This window comes from Prionailurus bengalensis, chromosome E2, assembly GCF_016509475.1.
Source record: "Prionailurus bengalensis isolate Pbe53 chromosome E2, Fcat_Pben_1.1_paternal_pri, whole genome shotgun sequence".
NCBI classification, from domain to species: domain Eukaryota; kingdom Metazoa; phylum Chordata; class Mammalia; order Carnivora; family Felidae; genus Prionailurus; species Prionailurus bengalensis.
In genome coordinates, this window is record NC_057352.1 from 15,771,736 (window position 1) to 15,787,320 (window position 15,585).

The 15,585-nt window shown below is 57.8% G+C and overlaps 1 protein-coding gene across 2 annotated transcripts in view; it reads right to left on the minus strand.

The window, feature by feature from the left end:
* RYR1 (ryanodine receptor 1) overlaps positions 1-15,585 on the minus strand; it is a 117,881-nt gene that overhangs the window by 57,136 nt on the left and 45,160 nt on the right. For both annotated transcript variants that reach the window (XM_043599005.1, XM_043599004.1), the window contains exons 39-63: positions 14,747-15,020; positions 13,914-14,028; positions 13,696-13,828; positions 13,194-13,288; positions 11,782-11,917; positions 11,358-11,544; positions 11,159-11,267; positions 10,641-10,761; positions 10,375-10,544; positions 9,048-9,268; positions 8,865-8,955; positions 7,836-7,976; positions 7,281-7,444; positions 7,086-7,164; positions 6,722-6,811; positions 6,106-6,246; positions 5,641-5,715; positions 5,466-5,541; positions 5,043-5,166; positions 4,334-4,449; positions 2,694-2,761; positions 2,467-2,588; positions 1,935-1,984; positions 1,459-1,519; positions 1,116-1,354 (exon numbers count right to left, since the gene is read on the minus strand). In XM_043599005.1, the coding sequence (XP_043454940.1) occupies positions 1,116-1,354; positions 1,459-1,519; positions 1,935-1,984; positions 2,467-2,588; positions 2,694-2,761; positions 4,334-4,449; positions 5,043-5,166; positions 5,466-5,541; positions 5,641-5,715; positions 6,106-6,246; positions 6,722-6,811; positions 7,086-7,164; positions 7,281-7,444; positions 7,836-7,976; positions 8,865-8,955; positions 9,048-9,268; positions 10,375-10,544; positions 10,641-10,761; positions 11,159-11,267; positions 11,358-11,544; positions 11,782-11,917; positions 13,194-13,288; positions 13,696-13,828; positions 13,914-14,028; positions 14,747-15,020 (3,198 nt within the window). The remainder of the gene's footprint in view (positions 1-1,115; positions 1,355-1,458; positions 1,520-1,934; positions 1,985-2,466; positions 2,589-2,693; positions 2,762-4,333; positions 4,450-5,042; positions 5,167-5,465; positions 5,542-5,640; positions 5,716-6,105; positions 6,247-6,721; positions 6,812-7,085; positions 7,165-7,280; positions 7,445-7,835; positions 7,977-8,864; positions 8,956-9,047; positions 9,269-10,374; positions 10,545-10,640; positions 10,762-11,158; positions 11,268-11,357; positions 11,545-11,781; positions 11,918-13,193; positions 13,289-13,695; positions 13,829-13,913; positions 14,029-14,746; positions 15,021-15,585) is intronic.

Here is a 15,585-nt window from a genome sequence, read left to right on the forward strand (position 1 = left end):
GCCTTGGGCTTCACTCTGGATACCTCCCCTCCACCGCCCATCTCCTCGGCCTCCTGAACATCTCTCCCACCAGCCCCCCGCCGTCCTTCCCCCGCCCCCCACAGTCCAGACCACATCTCATAAGGCTCTTTGTTTGAGGACCTGACACTCCACTGGGTGTTGCATCTTGCCTGTGTCTCACTAACACACTGTGCACATTGTGATCCCAGATCCCAGGCTGGGTCATACAACAGGTGTGCCATTCGGTAGCAGACGCTGCTAATAGACTCCCAATATCTGCTCTTAACTTTTCTCTGCTCTTTAGGAACAGACCTCCAATGTTTAGCTGGACACGTGACCTCCCAGAATAAAGGCTACTTTCCCAGCCCCCCTTGCGGTGACATGTGGCCGCATGCTGAATTCTGGCCAACGAGATGGATGTAAGCAGGACTGACACAGACCACATCTAGGTCGTTCTTGTAAAAGAATTGCAGTGCCCTCCTCTTTGCTTCCTCTCTCCTCTTACAGACTAGAATGGGGATGTAATGAACGCCGTGCCATCCGGGACCCTGCGGATAAAGGCAGTATTTCCAAGATGGCAGGGTAACAAGACGGAGAGAGCCTGGGCTTCTGACATGGTGATGCACTCACAAGTAGGCTCTTACATGAGAAAGAAATACACCCCTTTCTTGTTTAAGCTACAGTGACTTAGGGTCTTTTGTTAGAAGCTGCTGAACTCAGGGGTCTCTGGGTGGCTCGGTTGGTTAAGCGTCTGACTTCAGATCAGGTCATGATCTCATGGTTCATGGGTTCGAGCCCCGCGTCGGGCTCTGTGCTGACAGCTCAGAGCCTGAAGCCTGCTTCGGATTCTGTGTCTCCCTCTGTCTCTCCCCTCCCTTGCTCATATTCTGTTTCTGTCTCTCAAAATAAATAAACGTTAAAAAAAAAAAAAAGCTGCCGAACTTATATCCTCATTAACTCATTCTGTCTCATTAACTCATTCTGTTACCTACCAATTCACTGAATGCACACTCAGACACCTGGGGATTCTGCCGGGCACACGGGGATGGCTGGTGTCAGCAGAATTGCACCCCACCCCCGGCCCTAGTCCTGCCCTTGGGGTCAGGGGTCCTTACGGATAACATCGTCTCCGAACTGGTGCTGGGCGATGTGCTGGAAAAGCGTGGTGAGGACCGGCAGCAGGGCCACCGTGGTGTAGGTGAGGTTCTGGCCCACACCCTTCACCTGCGTGCGTGCTTGGGACACCTTGCCCAGACGAAGGTTCTCCACCATCTTCTCGATGTCCTCTGAGGCGCTCTCAAAGAAGGAGCGGAGGCCGGCCTTCACGATCTCGGGGCCTGACTTCATCACCGTCCTAGGAGGGAAGCCGGGCGTGCCAGTTCTAGAATCTGAGATCCGGGATTTCAGGAGGTCAAGGAGAACAGGGGTTTGGGGCGGGGTGGCCACCAGGCCCCATACCTGGCATCCAGGGAGCGTGCCAGGATGTGAAGACAGTTGACCACAGCTGGGGCATCCGTCCCTGGGAAAGGGAGACGGGAGAGGGTGAAGGAAGGGCTACAAGGGCAGTGCCTTCCCCTACATCCACCTCCCCCCTGCCCCACCTCCACCTGGACCCCCACAGGACCTGGTCCTTCCCCAAACCCGCTCTGCCTGCACCTCCCCCATCCCAGCCCTGACCTTCGGGCCATCACTGTCTGAGGATGAGTCTGTGTCCCCACCGGCCTGGGGGCTCCACGAGGGCAGGGCCCAGCGCTGTCCCAGGCACAGCCCTGTCCCTAGGACTACCCAGTCCATGTCTGGGTCCAGAGGAACAACACGGTGGAGGTTGTTCAAATCGAGGCCTGAACCGGGAGCTGTTTCTTCAGGGTGGGGTTGGAGATTGCAGGGAGAGAGGGAAGGTTAGAGGGAAGAACTGGGGGCGGGGAGCTACTTACCAAAGAGAGAAACTCGGTGCCGTACAAGAGCCGCAAGCTTGCAGAAGAGGCTGAAGAAAGAAAGGGACATAAGGACGGGGGAAACAGACAGTGAGGACACCACGGGACAAGGACAGCAGCGGCACAGTTAGGGACAGGGACAGAGGGACAGAAGACACAGCCAGGAGGACATAGGATGGTGGAGAAGAGAACAGAGGTGACAGGAAGGGTGGGGAAGGGGCAGAGAGATGAGCAAGCTTGAGAGTAACGGGCAGACACGGGGGTGCTGGGGGGTGGGGAGGCTGGTCTGCCTTTCTGACAGGGCGACCAATTCGTCCCATTTGCCTGAAAGTCCTACATCCTGGGAGACCCCTCGGTCCTGGGCACAAGAGGACAGGGAGTCACCCTCACCCTTCAGTCACCTCTGTAGGTAGAGTGGTCAGTGCCCAACACCCAGGACAGAGCCCAGACAGTCCCAGGTTGAGAGGACAGGGTCCAGGATTGCAATCCTGTGAGGTCAGGAGACGGGGTCAGGGGTCACAGGGTAGCCCACCTGGTGATCATTTCCTTCTCCTTGTTGGAGGCGTGGCCACCACTGCCCAGCACTTTGGCCGGTGTGGACAGGAAATAGAGGCAGTGGTTGGTGAAGTACTGGTTTATCAAAGGGAGCAGGATCTGGGGGTGGGGTGGGGAAGAGACGAGGCGGGCTGGGTGAAGGGGGACTGGGTGAAGGGGCCCACCAGTCCCCAGCCCCCTCCAGCTTCTCAGTCCACCTCTCACCTTGGCAAAGAATTTAATCTCCTGTTCGTGGGGGGACTTTTCCACTCGTCCACTGCTGACCACAGCCTCTGGTGGCGGAGGGAAAAGAGAGGTGATGGTGGGTTCAAGGCTGGGGAACTCAGAAGGTGCCTCGGGAGGGAGGGGACTCGAGGGTTAAGGGAGGAAAATATGGGAGATTAATGCTTGGTATAAAGCCACCTCTGTTGACTTTGAGGTAAACCTCTCTCTCCTGTCTTTCCTGTGTTTCCCCCTAACTCCTTGATCAAGCCCTTCCTGCAGCTGAAAATGGGGAAGAGGATAAACTAGGATGGAGTAAGGTCATGGAACATCCGCTTCCTCACCAGCCCTCTTCTTCCTGAACTTCAGTACTTGGCACTGAGTCAATGTGGAATGAATGAATGAATGAACAAAACAAGAAGTCAATGTTGACAGACTAGAATTAATTTTAAAGCAGAAGTCAATTTCAGGTAATAATAACAGTGAGAGTAATAATTAATGATAATAATAATGCTAATAATGTCCCTGGCCCTCGCACGATCTCCTCCCAACTTGGAGGTCTGTACAGTTGGTCCCCCTCCTTCATTTTACAGATGAGGGAACTGAGATGAAATAACTCAGCCCAGGTCACCCAGCAAGAACAGGACAGAACTGTGACTGGTTATGGTGGACAGATGGGGAAACCGAGGCACAGAGAGGAGAGGGAGTTGCCGAGAGGCGCTCAGCATGGAGGATCAGCATGTGGGATTCGAGGCGAGGTGTGTGAGTGCGTCCTGCTGTGCCACTCATCTGAGGGGGTCTAGGGGTCCTGGGTGGCTCTCAGGGGGAATGTTGGGATCTCTGGGGGAAGCTGGGAGGGATCCTAGGGGCCAGCTGTGATTCTTAGTGGGGTGTAAGAGGCACGTATGGGGCACACCAACAGCCTCCATCCCCAAAAGAGACCCAGAATCTGCCCAATCCTCACCCTCTTTGGTCCTTACACCCACAATCTGTCCCTAATGCAGCCAAGGGGAGTCTGTGAACACCTGAAGCAGGTCAGGGCTCTCTCCTGCTCAGAACCCTCCCGTGGTGCTATTCCACTTGGGGTAAAAAGCCACAGTCCTCCCTATGCCTGCAAAGCCCTACGTGATCTGCCCCGTCTCCTCCCGCTGTCCACACTCAGTCACTCTGCTTCAGCCAGTTGGGCCTCCTGTTTCCCCAGGGACTTCTCAGAACCTTCACACTGGCTGTTCCTCTGCCTGGAATACTCTCCTCGGATGTATGGCCAGCCCCCTCCCACCTCCTTCAAGGTCTTCCCAATTACTCTATTTAAAATTTAAAGGGCTCCACTCCCCCAACCCCCCCCCCCCCCCCCGCACAACTTGTCCCAGTCTTTCTTAGATGGTTCTAGTGTATTCTTCTTCCCCAAACACTAACTGCCTTCTAAAAACTTAAGGTATCTGATGTTAATCGTCTGAAGGAACCACAGGGATGTAAACACTGGAGGACAAGGATCTTTGTCTCGTTCACTGCTGTGTTTTCAACACCTGTAAGGAACAGTGTCAGGCACAATAATGAGGTGAGGGGAGGGAAGGAGAAATGCATGCGCCGGGTCCTTGGGTGAACCTGGAGGTATGGCAGGCATGGGGAGGGACTCCCCGTACCCAGGTGGGCGATAAACTCCTGGGAAATGTCCATCCAGCGCAGCAACTGCTGCAGGAAGCCAAAGGCGAACCGTTTCTCGATGGAAGATGTGTCCAGCTCCATGTCCTTAAGGCCTCTGCGTGGACAGGCAGAGAGGGGTCAGCCCTGTTCCCCGCTCCTCTCCAGTTCCCCTCTGCTTTCCTACGGCCGGCCGCTGCAGGCTTCTGCCCCACGCCAGGTCCCCCTCGAGGTCCTAGCAGTTCCCTGGCCCCGCCTCTCCTCCTCAGGCCCCGCCTCCCCTCAGGCCCCGCCCTCTTAGCCTCCTGTCATCCCCGGCCCTGCCTCTCCTCCCAGGCCTAGCCCCTCCCCTCTCTGGCCCCAAACAATCCCCCAAGCCCCACCCTCTTAGCCTCCTCCCCTCCCAGGTCCTAACTCTTCTCCCGAGGCCCCACCCTCCCGGCCCCCCACTCTCTGACCTTGCTCCCCGCTCTGAGGAGGCCCCCCCATCTTGGCTTCCTCTCCCCTGGCCCCTCCCCCACTCTCCAGGGCCCACCCTCGTAGCCACCTCCTCTCTCTGGCCCCACCTCTGCTCTCCGGGCCCCACCCCTCTCAGCCACCTCCCTTCCCTGGCTCCGCCGCTTTACCCCAGCCCAGCTTTCCCCAGTTTTGGCCTGGCTCGTTCCTCTCACATTCCCCGCCCCTCCCTGGCCGGGCTTGCAGCCCACGTGCCTGGTGACAGCATAGCCGTTCATCTGCAGGAACTTTAGCAGTTCCTGGGCCTTCTCTCGGTCTCGTGCCTTCTCCTTGGCAGTCAGTGTGTCGTAGGGAACCAGCAGGGGGTGGGTCCCACCACCTGGAGCCGCAAAGACCAGAAATCAGAGGACTGGGGAGACCCAGGCCACTCTCACTGAAGTGGTTCTTGCTGCTGAGAGCACGCATAATTAGAGTAATAAAAACAGAGGTAAGAGAACCGAATCATCGGTTTCAGAGGATCGTCATATGCTCACCACAGCCCTATGGTAGTAGATGTTGTTATTATCGGGGGTGGCGATGGTTCAAAGTCACACAACTCTAACTTAAGCCCTTGGGACTCTGGAGTTAGGGGACTTCGGTGAAGAGGGGCCTGTGCGGGGATGGGACGGACGCTCTCACCCTTGGCCTCCAGCTCCTGCTTCTTCTTCCGCCCCCACGTGTTGTGGTAATTTTCGGCCAGTTGTTCTGCCATGGCCTGGAATGGACGAAAGAGTCAAGGCCCGGACTCGGAGGATGTCCTTCTCAACCCCAACAAACACCTCCATGCCTCTAGATAAAGGATCAGGGGTTTCACCTGCAGCTCCCGAGACAGGGTAACTCCGCTGAGGTCCGGGGGCTGGGGGTTGTAGCCTTCTCGCGGATCGTAAGTCTGGGAGGACGAGGGAGAAATGGGGGTGCTTGATGGACTAGCAGGAAGTCCGGGCCCCAACACAGTTTACCTCCTCCACTGGCCCTAGACCCCTGCTCTTCGCCCCTCCCCCCCATAAGGCCCTGTCGCTAAGTCACGCCCTCCTCTCCTCTGCCCTTCGCAGTTCTTCAGACCCACGCCCACTCCCTTCCCAGATCTCTCAGCCTTGGCGGGCATCTGGCTCCGGGCCCCCAAGATTTCCCTGACCCCCGCCCCCCCTCCCCCCACGTCCTTTCCTTGGCCCTTCTCCCTTCTCAACCCCACCTCCCGCCTGGCCCCACACTCTCCTGCCCCCGCCCCCGCCGCTCACCACCTCCCATGACCCGCCCCCTGCCCCGGCCCCGCCCCCACCTGGGCACTTTGGGATATCTTCCGCGTTTTCTTCTTTTCTGTCTTCTCCTCTTCTCCCTCCCTGGCCTTCTCTATCGTCCATTCCCAAGCAATCATGGCCTTCAAGGACTCCTTGATGGGCCAACGGTAAATCTCTTTGTCCTGGGGTGGACAGGAAGGCGTGGAGGTGGTGAGATGGCATGGGAGGGAGGTAGAGGGAGGAGTCCCTGCCTCAGCCTTACTGGCCTCCAGTGTCCTAAGAAGTGGAAAGCCTCGACTACGTGGCTAGGAGGAAATGGTCCAGCTCGGATTCGAACTCCGGTCTCTTACCTGCTCTGTAACAGAGTCTCCCAAACAAAACTCTCATGATCTCATTTTACTCTGGAGACTGCGAGAAGTTAAATGGCACAGTCAAGGAATCAAATCCAGTCTGACTCTTTCTAAGAGAAGGAACACTAGAAGTCCGGGGTCTGGGGAGGCAGCCACGTTTGAGGGAAGGCAAAGTCCATGCACGCGGAGCCCTAACCCGCAGCCCCAGCTAGATCCAAGCTGATGAAGCTGCCTCACTCCTCTCTGAACGCTCGAATTTGGAGGTTTCATTTTGGACCCTCAGCATTGGGCCCTGAGATTTGCTCACCTTCTCTGAAAAGGTCTTATAGGGCCTCAGCATGGGGTGGGTCTTCAGTTCCTCATCTATGTTCTCCCCATAGGACCAGTTGTTCTGGATCTGGAGGTGGAGAGGGGACAGGTCGCACCACCATGGAGGGGGGGGCGGGGGGCAGGATGAGGAGGAGAGAGCAGCCTGGGAGACGCAGAGGGGAAACCCTGGAGGGGCAGAGGGCTCTGGAAGAGGCTTTAGGGTCTCAGAAGAGTTTGGGGTCCCAGGGAAATCTGGGGCCTCAGGGAAGACCTGGGTCTGGGGTGGGAGGGCACGTGGGGTCTTGAGAAAGGCTGGCAGGAACGGGGGCTGCTGGGGGGTGAGGGAAGACCCTGACGCCAACCTTGTCAAAGGCCCACTTCTCATGTGTGTACTCCGCAAACTTGTTGATGAAGGAGTCCAGCTTCTCCGGGATGATCACACTATTAGGGGGATAGGGTGGGCAGACGTTAGCGCTGGCCCATCCTTCCATGTCCGAATCCTTCTCCCTCTCCCGGTCCCCAGTCCCCACCCCGCTCCTGCCCCCAGGCCTCCTCACTTGAGGGTCTCCACGGGCCGAGGGTCAAAGTTGCCTTCAGCATCCACCGTGGCCTTTTTCTCGGCCTTGGATGAATATGAGGCGTCCACGTAGTCGGGGGGCAGGGCCCCTGCGATGGCGCACAGACAGGGCATGGCCATGCGGTATAGCTCTGGATCATACTTCTGGGGATGCCGGGGTGGGGGGGTCACTGCAGGCCTGGCTGAGCCTTCAAATCCTGGAGCCCTAGGGCCTCAAACTCACCCCTCTACTAATCAACCCCTCTTCCCTGAGCCCCCAGACATCAGTTATGGTCTCTCTCCCTGAAACCCAAACCCTCCAAACCACCCCGGCATCGCCCCTCTCCAAGCCCCCAGACTAGCGCCCATCGCCTCTTCTGTAACAGCCAAACCAGAGACCCAATCCTAGATTCTCCTGGATCCAGACCTGCAGAACTAGCTCCCTCCCTGAACCCCCGAATTTGGTAATTTCATTCTGGACCCCCCCCCCCACTTTGGCCCCCAAGCCCTCCAAGCAGGCTCCTTTCGGCGCGCCCCCCCCCCCACGTGCCCGGACCTTGTGGGCCAGTGAGTCAAAGATGCCCCAGAAGAGTTTACGGGTGAGGTGCAGCTCTTCCTCTGAGGTGACCCCGAAGCTAGCCCAGCCTGTGGGGAGGCAGTAATACTTCCAGCAGCGCTCATAGTGGTTGGTGAGGAGCTGGGTGGGAGCAAGAGGGCGACACACAAATGAGGGGCGTGTAGTAGGTGGCCGGCAAGAGCAAAGCCAAGGAGGCCGGGGGCTTTTAGATTATGAAGGGGACGTGGGTCATGCAGGTACTAAGGGAAAGCGCTTATTGGGGAGTGGTCTGGGGCCGTTTATGACGCAAATGCAGCGCTCTGGAGTGGACGTGGAGTCAGGATAGGCATTGGGCCAGGGCCGGATTTGTCTGGTGTCGTTTTACGCAAGTATGTTAAGATTAATCCACGGGTAGGGTTGTGTGCAAATGGACGTATGGACAGAGGGATCTGCGCTTCTGTGAATTACCATGGCGGGCAAATACACGCAGAGCCCCATGCAAATATATGGTAATTGGGAAGAGGACCTCCACATCCAATAGGCAGGTTGGGGGTTGATTTAGATGTATTATGTAAATGTATTATGTAAATCAGTCCAGACAAGGGGTGTCTCCTTATGCAAACCAGCATGCAAACGAAAAAACTAACAGGAAAGACTGCGAATATTCAGAATAGCCGTGGTGCTATGTATTCAGATGAATGCACTCGTTGGAAAAGCGTAAGGCTGGTGGTCTGGGCGTGCGAGTAAGCGCGCTGATTAGGAAAAACGGTGTGCTCATGCAAAGACGTGCTAATCTAGGCGAGCGCTGGCTCACTGTTAGGCAAATTAAACGCTAACTAGGGAGCGTTAGGGGCCCCGACGACGCCAAGCGACCGTCCTGGAAATCCTAGTACGGCAATGAGAACGCCTCAGAGGTTTCCGTGGGGACGCCGCCCTCGCTTGGCGGGTTAACGGGGCCGGGCGGTGCGTCACAGAAGAGCCCCGAGGCGGCCCGAGGGCGGCGCACGCCGGAGAGGGCTCAACCCTCACCTTGAGCGGCATCTTGGCGAACTCGTTAAGGATGGGCACGTCGAACACCAGGCGCCTTAGCAGGTGCTGCAGCATGGACGGGCGGATGTACCTGCGGAGACAGGCGCGGGGCGGTGGGGGTCTCGCCCCCAGGCCGGCCCCCCCCCCCCGCGGCCCCGCCCCCGCCCCCCGCCCCCGCCCCACCTGCAGAGCGACATGAGACATTCCTCGATGACGTCGCGCTGCGCCTTGGTGAGCGAGCGGCCGCGGGACAGGCGGTACACCGTGTGAAGCATGGAGTCCACCATGATGGCGCGGTGCTCGGTCCCCGCGAAGAGCGGCGCACACTTGGTGATGAGCGGCAGCACCGCCAGGCACAGGTAGCGGTTCAGCGCCAGCGCCATCTCCGTGGTGCTGAAAGTGGCCTGGAGAGCAGAGCGGGGGGGGGGGGGGGTCTCAGGCCCGCTTCGCGCTCGTGGGGTCGCCCTGGCTTCGGATCTTCCCCCCGCACCTGCTCCTCCCAGTCTCTGTGATCTCTTCGAACCATGCAAATTTTCAAACCCACCGCAGCCGGGGCGCCAAGTAGTGAGCCCTCGTTACCCAGAGTAGACAGCCCTGCAGACGAAGTTCTGCATGCTTATGTCCTCTCCCTCACCCTTTTTCCTGTGATACCTTTATACAACTCCAGCCATTTACCACTCCACCCATAGATATTCAGCTTTGTGTCTCCATTCAGACACCTGCTTCCGTTTCACACCCCACGCTGCCGTTTTCGCACCTAACAGAATTAACAGTCGCGTAAAGTCCTTCATCAACTTTCTCCAAGTGTCTCACTTGCAGCCGGGATTGTTTGGATCAGGGCACCAGGAAGGCCCCCCTACTGCATTTGGCTGCTGGGTCTCAGGTCTTTTCATCTGTAACGGTCTCCTTTCCTCCTCTTTTCAAGGCTATTTATTTGCTAGAAAAACTGGATTATCTATCCGCGGAGTTACCCACACTTTGATTTGGGCTGGTCACGTCCACTCACTGTCTCCAATACCTCACCTGCCAGACCCTCGTAAACCCTCGCCAGTAAGGCTTTTACCCCACCGCCTCACTGAACGTGCTCATCGAGGTCACCAGTGACCTCCATTTGGCCACACCAGTGGTCAGTTCTCAGTCTTCATCTTACTCGGCTTTGTCCCCTACTATTCTCTAACTATATAACTATTAAATATCTATATAACTATTATTGTTGCTGTTGAGCGCAGGTCTTTGTCTCCTTGGTGCTGAGCCATCGCCGAGAATGATCATTTCTCGAATAAGAAAGATGAGATGTTGAAGATCTCCACCCACCCTCGCCCAGAACTCAGAGTTCATCTTGGTTTCGTTTTCTATCTTGACGGGGGGTGGGGAGGGAGGATTATGATATGTACACATGCCCAGAACAAACAGAAGCGCTGCCGCTGTGCCCTTGACCATCCTGCTCCCTCACGGGCGGCGGGGAGGGTGGCTCGGCAGGGGCGGCAGGTGGCTCGGACAGGCTGCTCACCGTGTCCAGCGAGGCGGCCGCCCGCATGTCGGGCAGGAACCCCACGTCCAGCACGTGCAGCAGGAAGTCCTGGTTCTCGATGCCATACACCCGGTCCAGGAAGAGCACCATGGACGCCTTGTGGTCCGGCACGAAAGATGCCGACATCTTTGGCTGTACCAGAGCCCCGTCTGCGGGCCACGAGGGCAGGGGGTCAGGGTTGCCCTTCGGCCCCACCCGCTCCCTCCCCAGCCTCCCTCCCTTGCTGAGTCCTGCCCCCTCTGCACCTTTGCCCAGCGTGGGGATCTGCAGCGGGAGGCTGATGATGCCCACAAGGTCATCCAGGGGCACGAGGGAGCGCAGGATGGCGCGGATCCGCAGGGCCTCACCCTTGCCGGCTTGGATTAGCTGGAAGATGGAAGGGGGCACGTCATCCAGCACCCCCTGTCCCATTTGGTCGTTAGTCCACCCATCCCTTCCTGACCCACCGGCAGGCAGAGCAGGACTCCTCGTGGGGCGAGCTCTCGAACTCCCAGCCCTGACTCCTCTGCTCCTAGTGCTCCTCTACTGAAGCCCCGACTGTCCCCGGCTCTCAGTGCTTGGTCGCCCCCCCTCCCCCCGCTGGACTGGGAGTTCCGTGAGAGCCAGGCCTAGGGCAGTCTTGGTCACTGGTGTGTCCCCAAGATTGACTAGCCTAAGACCATCCACATCACGAGAGCTCCGTCAGTGTCGTCAAGTGCCCGACTGAAGAGGTTCGAGGTCGCCCAGGCCTGCCCCTCCCTGTCCCTGGACCTCCAGCTCTCACATGCATCTCCGGCGCACAGCGTCCCAGCAGGTCGATCAAGGCAGCGTAGAAGGACATGATGGCGTGTCCCAGGTGCACCCGGCTCTCCTCGGGGGGCTCCTCCCCAAAGCTGCAGAAGGAGGGGGGTGGCGTGTGGGGGAGGCAGCAAGGGGCACGGGGAAGTTGGGCTCTGCCGCTGAGAAGGGGGTGGGAGACTCACTGCTCACGCCGCCGGTCCCTGCGGACGCCCGGGCCATCCCGCGCCGGGTCCTCAGAGATGCGAATGGCCTCTTCGATGGCGGCCAGCAGCCCCGAGCCGCCCTCACCCCTCAGAGCAGGCCCGAAGCACTCGGGCTTGCGGATGAGCAGCCGCACCACCACGTTGGCGTTCTCCTCCACACTCTCACCTGGAGGATCCGGCGGGTCCGGAGGCCTCATGAGCCGCTGCCCCGGGGACCCTGCCCCGGCAGCCCAGGACCCAGCACCTCAAGGGTTAACCCCGGGCCCCCCACTGGCCTCTGAACCCTGCCCCAGCCCGCCTGGAGGAATCCCTGCCGAGCCAGGACGGGGACCACACCCTGAGGGAGGCTGGCTGGGTCGGGGACCCCGGCCTCCTGTCCCGCCACCGCCAACTCCTGACTCACCGTTGACGAAGACGGCGAAGCGCAAAAAGTCCAGGTAGCGCTCACCGCCAATAGGGTTCCAGCCGATGTCTGGGTACCCTTTGGCCAGGAGCATGGGGCAGCTTTGAAGGCCACAACCCGCCAGGTAGGACACGACCTGGGAGTGGAGATGGGTTCAGACCGAGGCCAGACCCGCACCACCTCCTCCTCAAGGCTCGCTTCCCTGCCCATCGCTTGAGCTCTGCGACCTCATTCACGTCTGGATCTCTCGGTGAACGATAATCCTCACCCTGAGCCCTCACCTCCCACCTGGACCGTCACGTGGTCTCCTTCCTGGGTTCCCTGCTCCCCCAGTCTATCCCATGCACAGAAGGACCCTGCAAACAGCCTGAGTCAGGCCACGTCCCTTCCCTGCTTAGAGCCCTCCTGTGGTGCCATCTCACTCCAGGTAAAATGCAGAGGCCCCACAAGACCCTCTGCACAATCTTCCCTGTCACCTCCCTGCCCTCACTTCCCACCCCTAACCCCTCACTCCCCCTGCTCTAACCAAACTGGTCTCAAACTCATGAAGCTCACTTCTGCCTCGGGGTCTTTGCACTGGCGGTTCCCCTGCCTGGAATGGTCTTCCCCTGATGTCCGCATGGCCCCTCTCCTCCTTCAGAGCTTTACTTGAAAGTCACTTTCTCAGTGAGGCATTCTCTGATCACACTTGTCTAAACTTGGACACCCTCCTGACACTTGATGTTTCTTTCCCCTGCTCACTTTTTTCATCCTTAACACTCGTCACTAGCTAATACACTATATGTTTTACTTATTTATCTTGTTTATTATTCATCTTCCCAACTAGAACGTCAGCTTCATGAGGACAAGAATTTTTGATTGTCTCAATCACTGTAGTACCCCTGCTGCCTTGGTCAGGTCTGGCACGTAGTAGGTGCTCAGTAAATGTGTGTTGAACGAGTAATACTATACGAGCAGATAACTCTTGTTGAGTGTTTACTGTTTTATCAATGGTTTCATGGACTAACCCATTCTGTGCTCAGAATAACCCTATTGGATTATTATATTCATTCTACAGATGAGGAGACAGGGGCCTGGAGAATTTAAGTCACTTGTCCAAGGCCACACAGCAAGGGAGAAAGGGGAGTTATTGTAAGGTGCTGAACTCTAGAGCCCCTGCCCTTTGTTGCTACACACAGTAGTGGTGGGGAGGGAGTACGGGGTGGGGGGGCAAGGAATGTGCCAAGGTCATGCAGCTGCAGGAGGGTGAAGCGTGGATTTGCACTCGGCCCTGTGATGAGTGACTGGGCCCTTGCTCTTTCCCTGCAAATTATTCCCCCTCTGATTCAATCCCGGACCATCCCACAGACTGGCTCCCAAATTAGCAGGTGCCCCAAGGGGCCAGGTGGAGGCCAGGCCTCCTCCTTCCACACCTTCTCCAGGTCCTGCTCCTGCAATGCCAAGGCCAGCTCATTGTTGTCGATGACAGAGGCAGCTGCCACGTCCAGAGGCGTGGAGCCCTGCATGCCTGTGAGGGCGAGAGGCAGAGAGAGTGCTCTTCAGAGGTATGTAGTTGACAGTCTCACTCCTGCTTGTCTCACCTCCTCTTGGAAGCCCTCCTTGACCATCCCTTCTACAGCCTGGGTCAGGTGCCTCCACTGGCCCGTGCTTCCCCATCCCAGGGCTGAGCACCCTGGGCTGTCACCGTGTGTCCTCCACGCTGCACTGTGAGCCCTGTGAGGGCCAGGGCCACGGCTCTCTGGGTGGACCCTCAGCACCGCTCATTAAGGGCTACCTCCAGGGCGGGTTGAGAGTGAGTGTTTGTTGAATGACCGAACGAGTGAGCGAGCCAGCAGAGATGGATGCCTGGATAGACTGCTGAGCGTGGGCCCCGGGGGACAGCTCTCCCTCCACCCCGGGCTCGGGTGTTCTCACCCAGGCCAATGCCACTGTTCTCCAGCAGATAGCTCAGGTGGTCGAACATGGAGCGCTGGTTCTGCCGGCTGATGCGACAGAAGTAGCAGAGGAAGCGGCAGCAGCTTGTGACCATCTTGGGGAAGCGGATCTCCTGGGGCGGGCAGAGCGGGCCGCTGGTCAGTGCCTCCCCCCGTGGCCCCCTGCCCTGAGCTCCTCGGCCCACACAGGCCCCTTACCTTGGATTCGCCACCACCGAGGACATTCACCATGACCTCCATGACTGTCTCGTGCATGCCCAGTGCCCGCATCAGGTTCGGGTGTTGGTAGAAGACTTTGTTGTTCATGATGTTCCTGTGAATAGGTAGAGTACGGTGGCGTTTCCGGGGGCCGGGTGCGACCCAAGTCCAGGGAGAGCCCGCAGAGCCTTCACCGTCCCCCTTCACAGATCCCAACCCGTTCAATCTTTACGTCTACTCTGGATGGCAGGAATGAAACTACCCCGATTGTACAGATAAGGAAACTGAGGCATGGATCCAAGGTGGGCTCCCCTAGAGCAGAGACCCTCGCCATGTTGCCTGTCGTATCCCCAGATGCCTAGAAAGGGCCTGGCACAAAGTAGGTGCTCAATAAACGCTTGCTGAGTGAATGAATGAGGCACATTCGACACCGAGTGAGTGCTCAATGCTGTCATTCGTATCATCATTACCACCCCTACGCGCAGGAGCTCACTAGGCCTCACTGTGACTCCACAAGGGAGGCACGGCTCTTCCCCAGCCCAGAGATAAAGATGAAGCTCAGAGAAGGTCAATCTTGTGCCAAGAGTCACAGGTGAGTAAGAGCTGTCACCCCAGAGGTCGGATGGAGAGGTAAGGGGAGGAGACCTTAGCCAGGGAGATGGGCCAGCTACTGGGAGAAGTACTCCGCCGCAAGGACGGGCCCGAAGCGGAGGAAGGAGACATCATTGCATCGGGGGACACGAGCCGGGGGGACGTGCTGGAGCTGGGAGGGCTCCCCTCCTTCCCAGGCGAAGTGCAAAGTCAGGGGAAGGGGCAGAGCCTCAGAGCCTCACCCAATGCTCTGGATCATGAGGTTTTCCTCCTGGGGACCCATCTGCACGATGAGCAGCGATCGGATCTGGCCCAGGCACTCGAGCAAGCTCATGGTGTCCTCCATGGACGATGGTGAGATGGTGTATGCCCGGGGCAGGGCACGCAGCAGCTCCCCGAGCCCGTCGTACTGCCGGTGCAGGAGGCTGAACATGGCCCGGACGAGCTCAGGGCTCTGCACAAAGTCCTCTTGAGCCCAGCGCACCACCGTGTGGGACACCAGCTCCTGCAGCGACTCTGGGAAGGGAACACAAGGGTCAGAACGCACTGCCAGGTTGCGGCCTTGAGCCGAACAACGCAGCAAGGGCCCCTCTTTCCAGAGGGCTTCGCAGTTGCTAACCGCCCCTACCGTCACCTGCCAGGAGGGGGCAGATTCTGGCAGATCTTTTTTTTTTTTTTTTTTATTGCTTTAAGAGCCTCCCTGTTCTCTTTACCCTAATACCCAGACAGTAAGGGCCCCCTAAAGGTTTCAAGAGGAAAAAAAAAAGGAATCATTCAAAATACCAGGGCACCATTATAAGCACCTTTGAAATAAATAATGCACCTTTGAAAGCACAAGTCGCAATTCTACTTGTTCTGTAAAAATACTGCTGATTTTTGGGGGCACGTGGGTGGCTCAGCCAGTTAAGCGTCCGACTTCGGCTAGGTCATGATCTCACGGTTCATGAGTTCAAGCCCTGAATCAGGCTCTGTGCTGGACAGCTCAGAGCCTGGAGCCTGCTTCAGGTTCAGTGTCTCCCTCTCTCTGTCCCTCATCCACTCACACTCTGTCTCTCTCTCAAAAATAAATACACATTAAAAA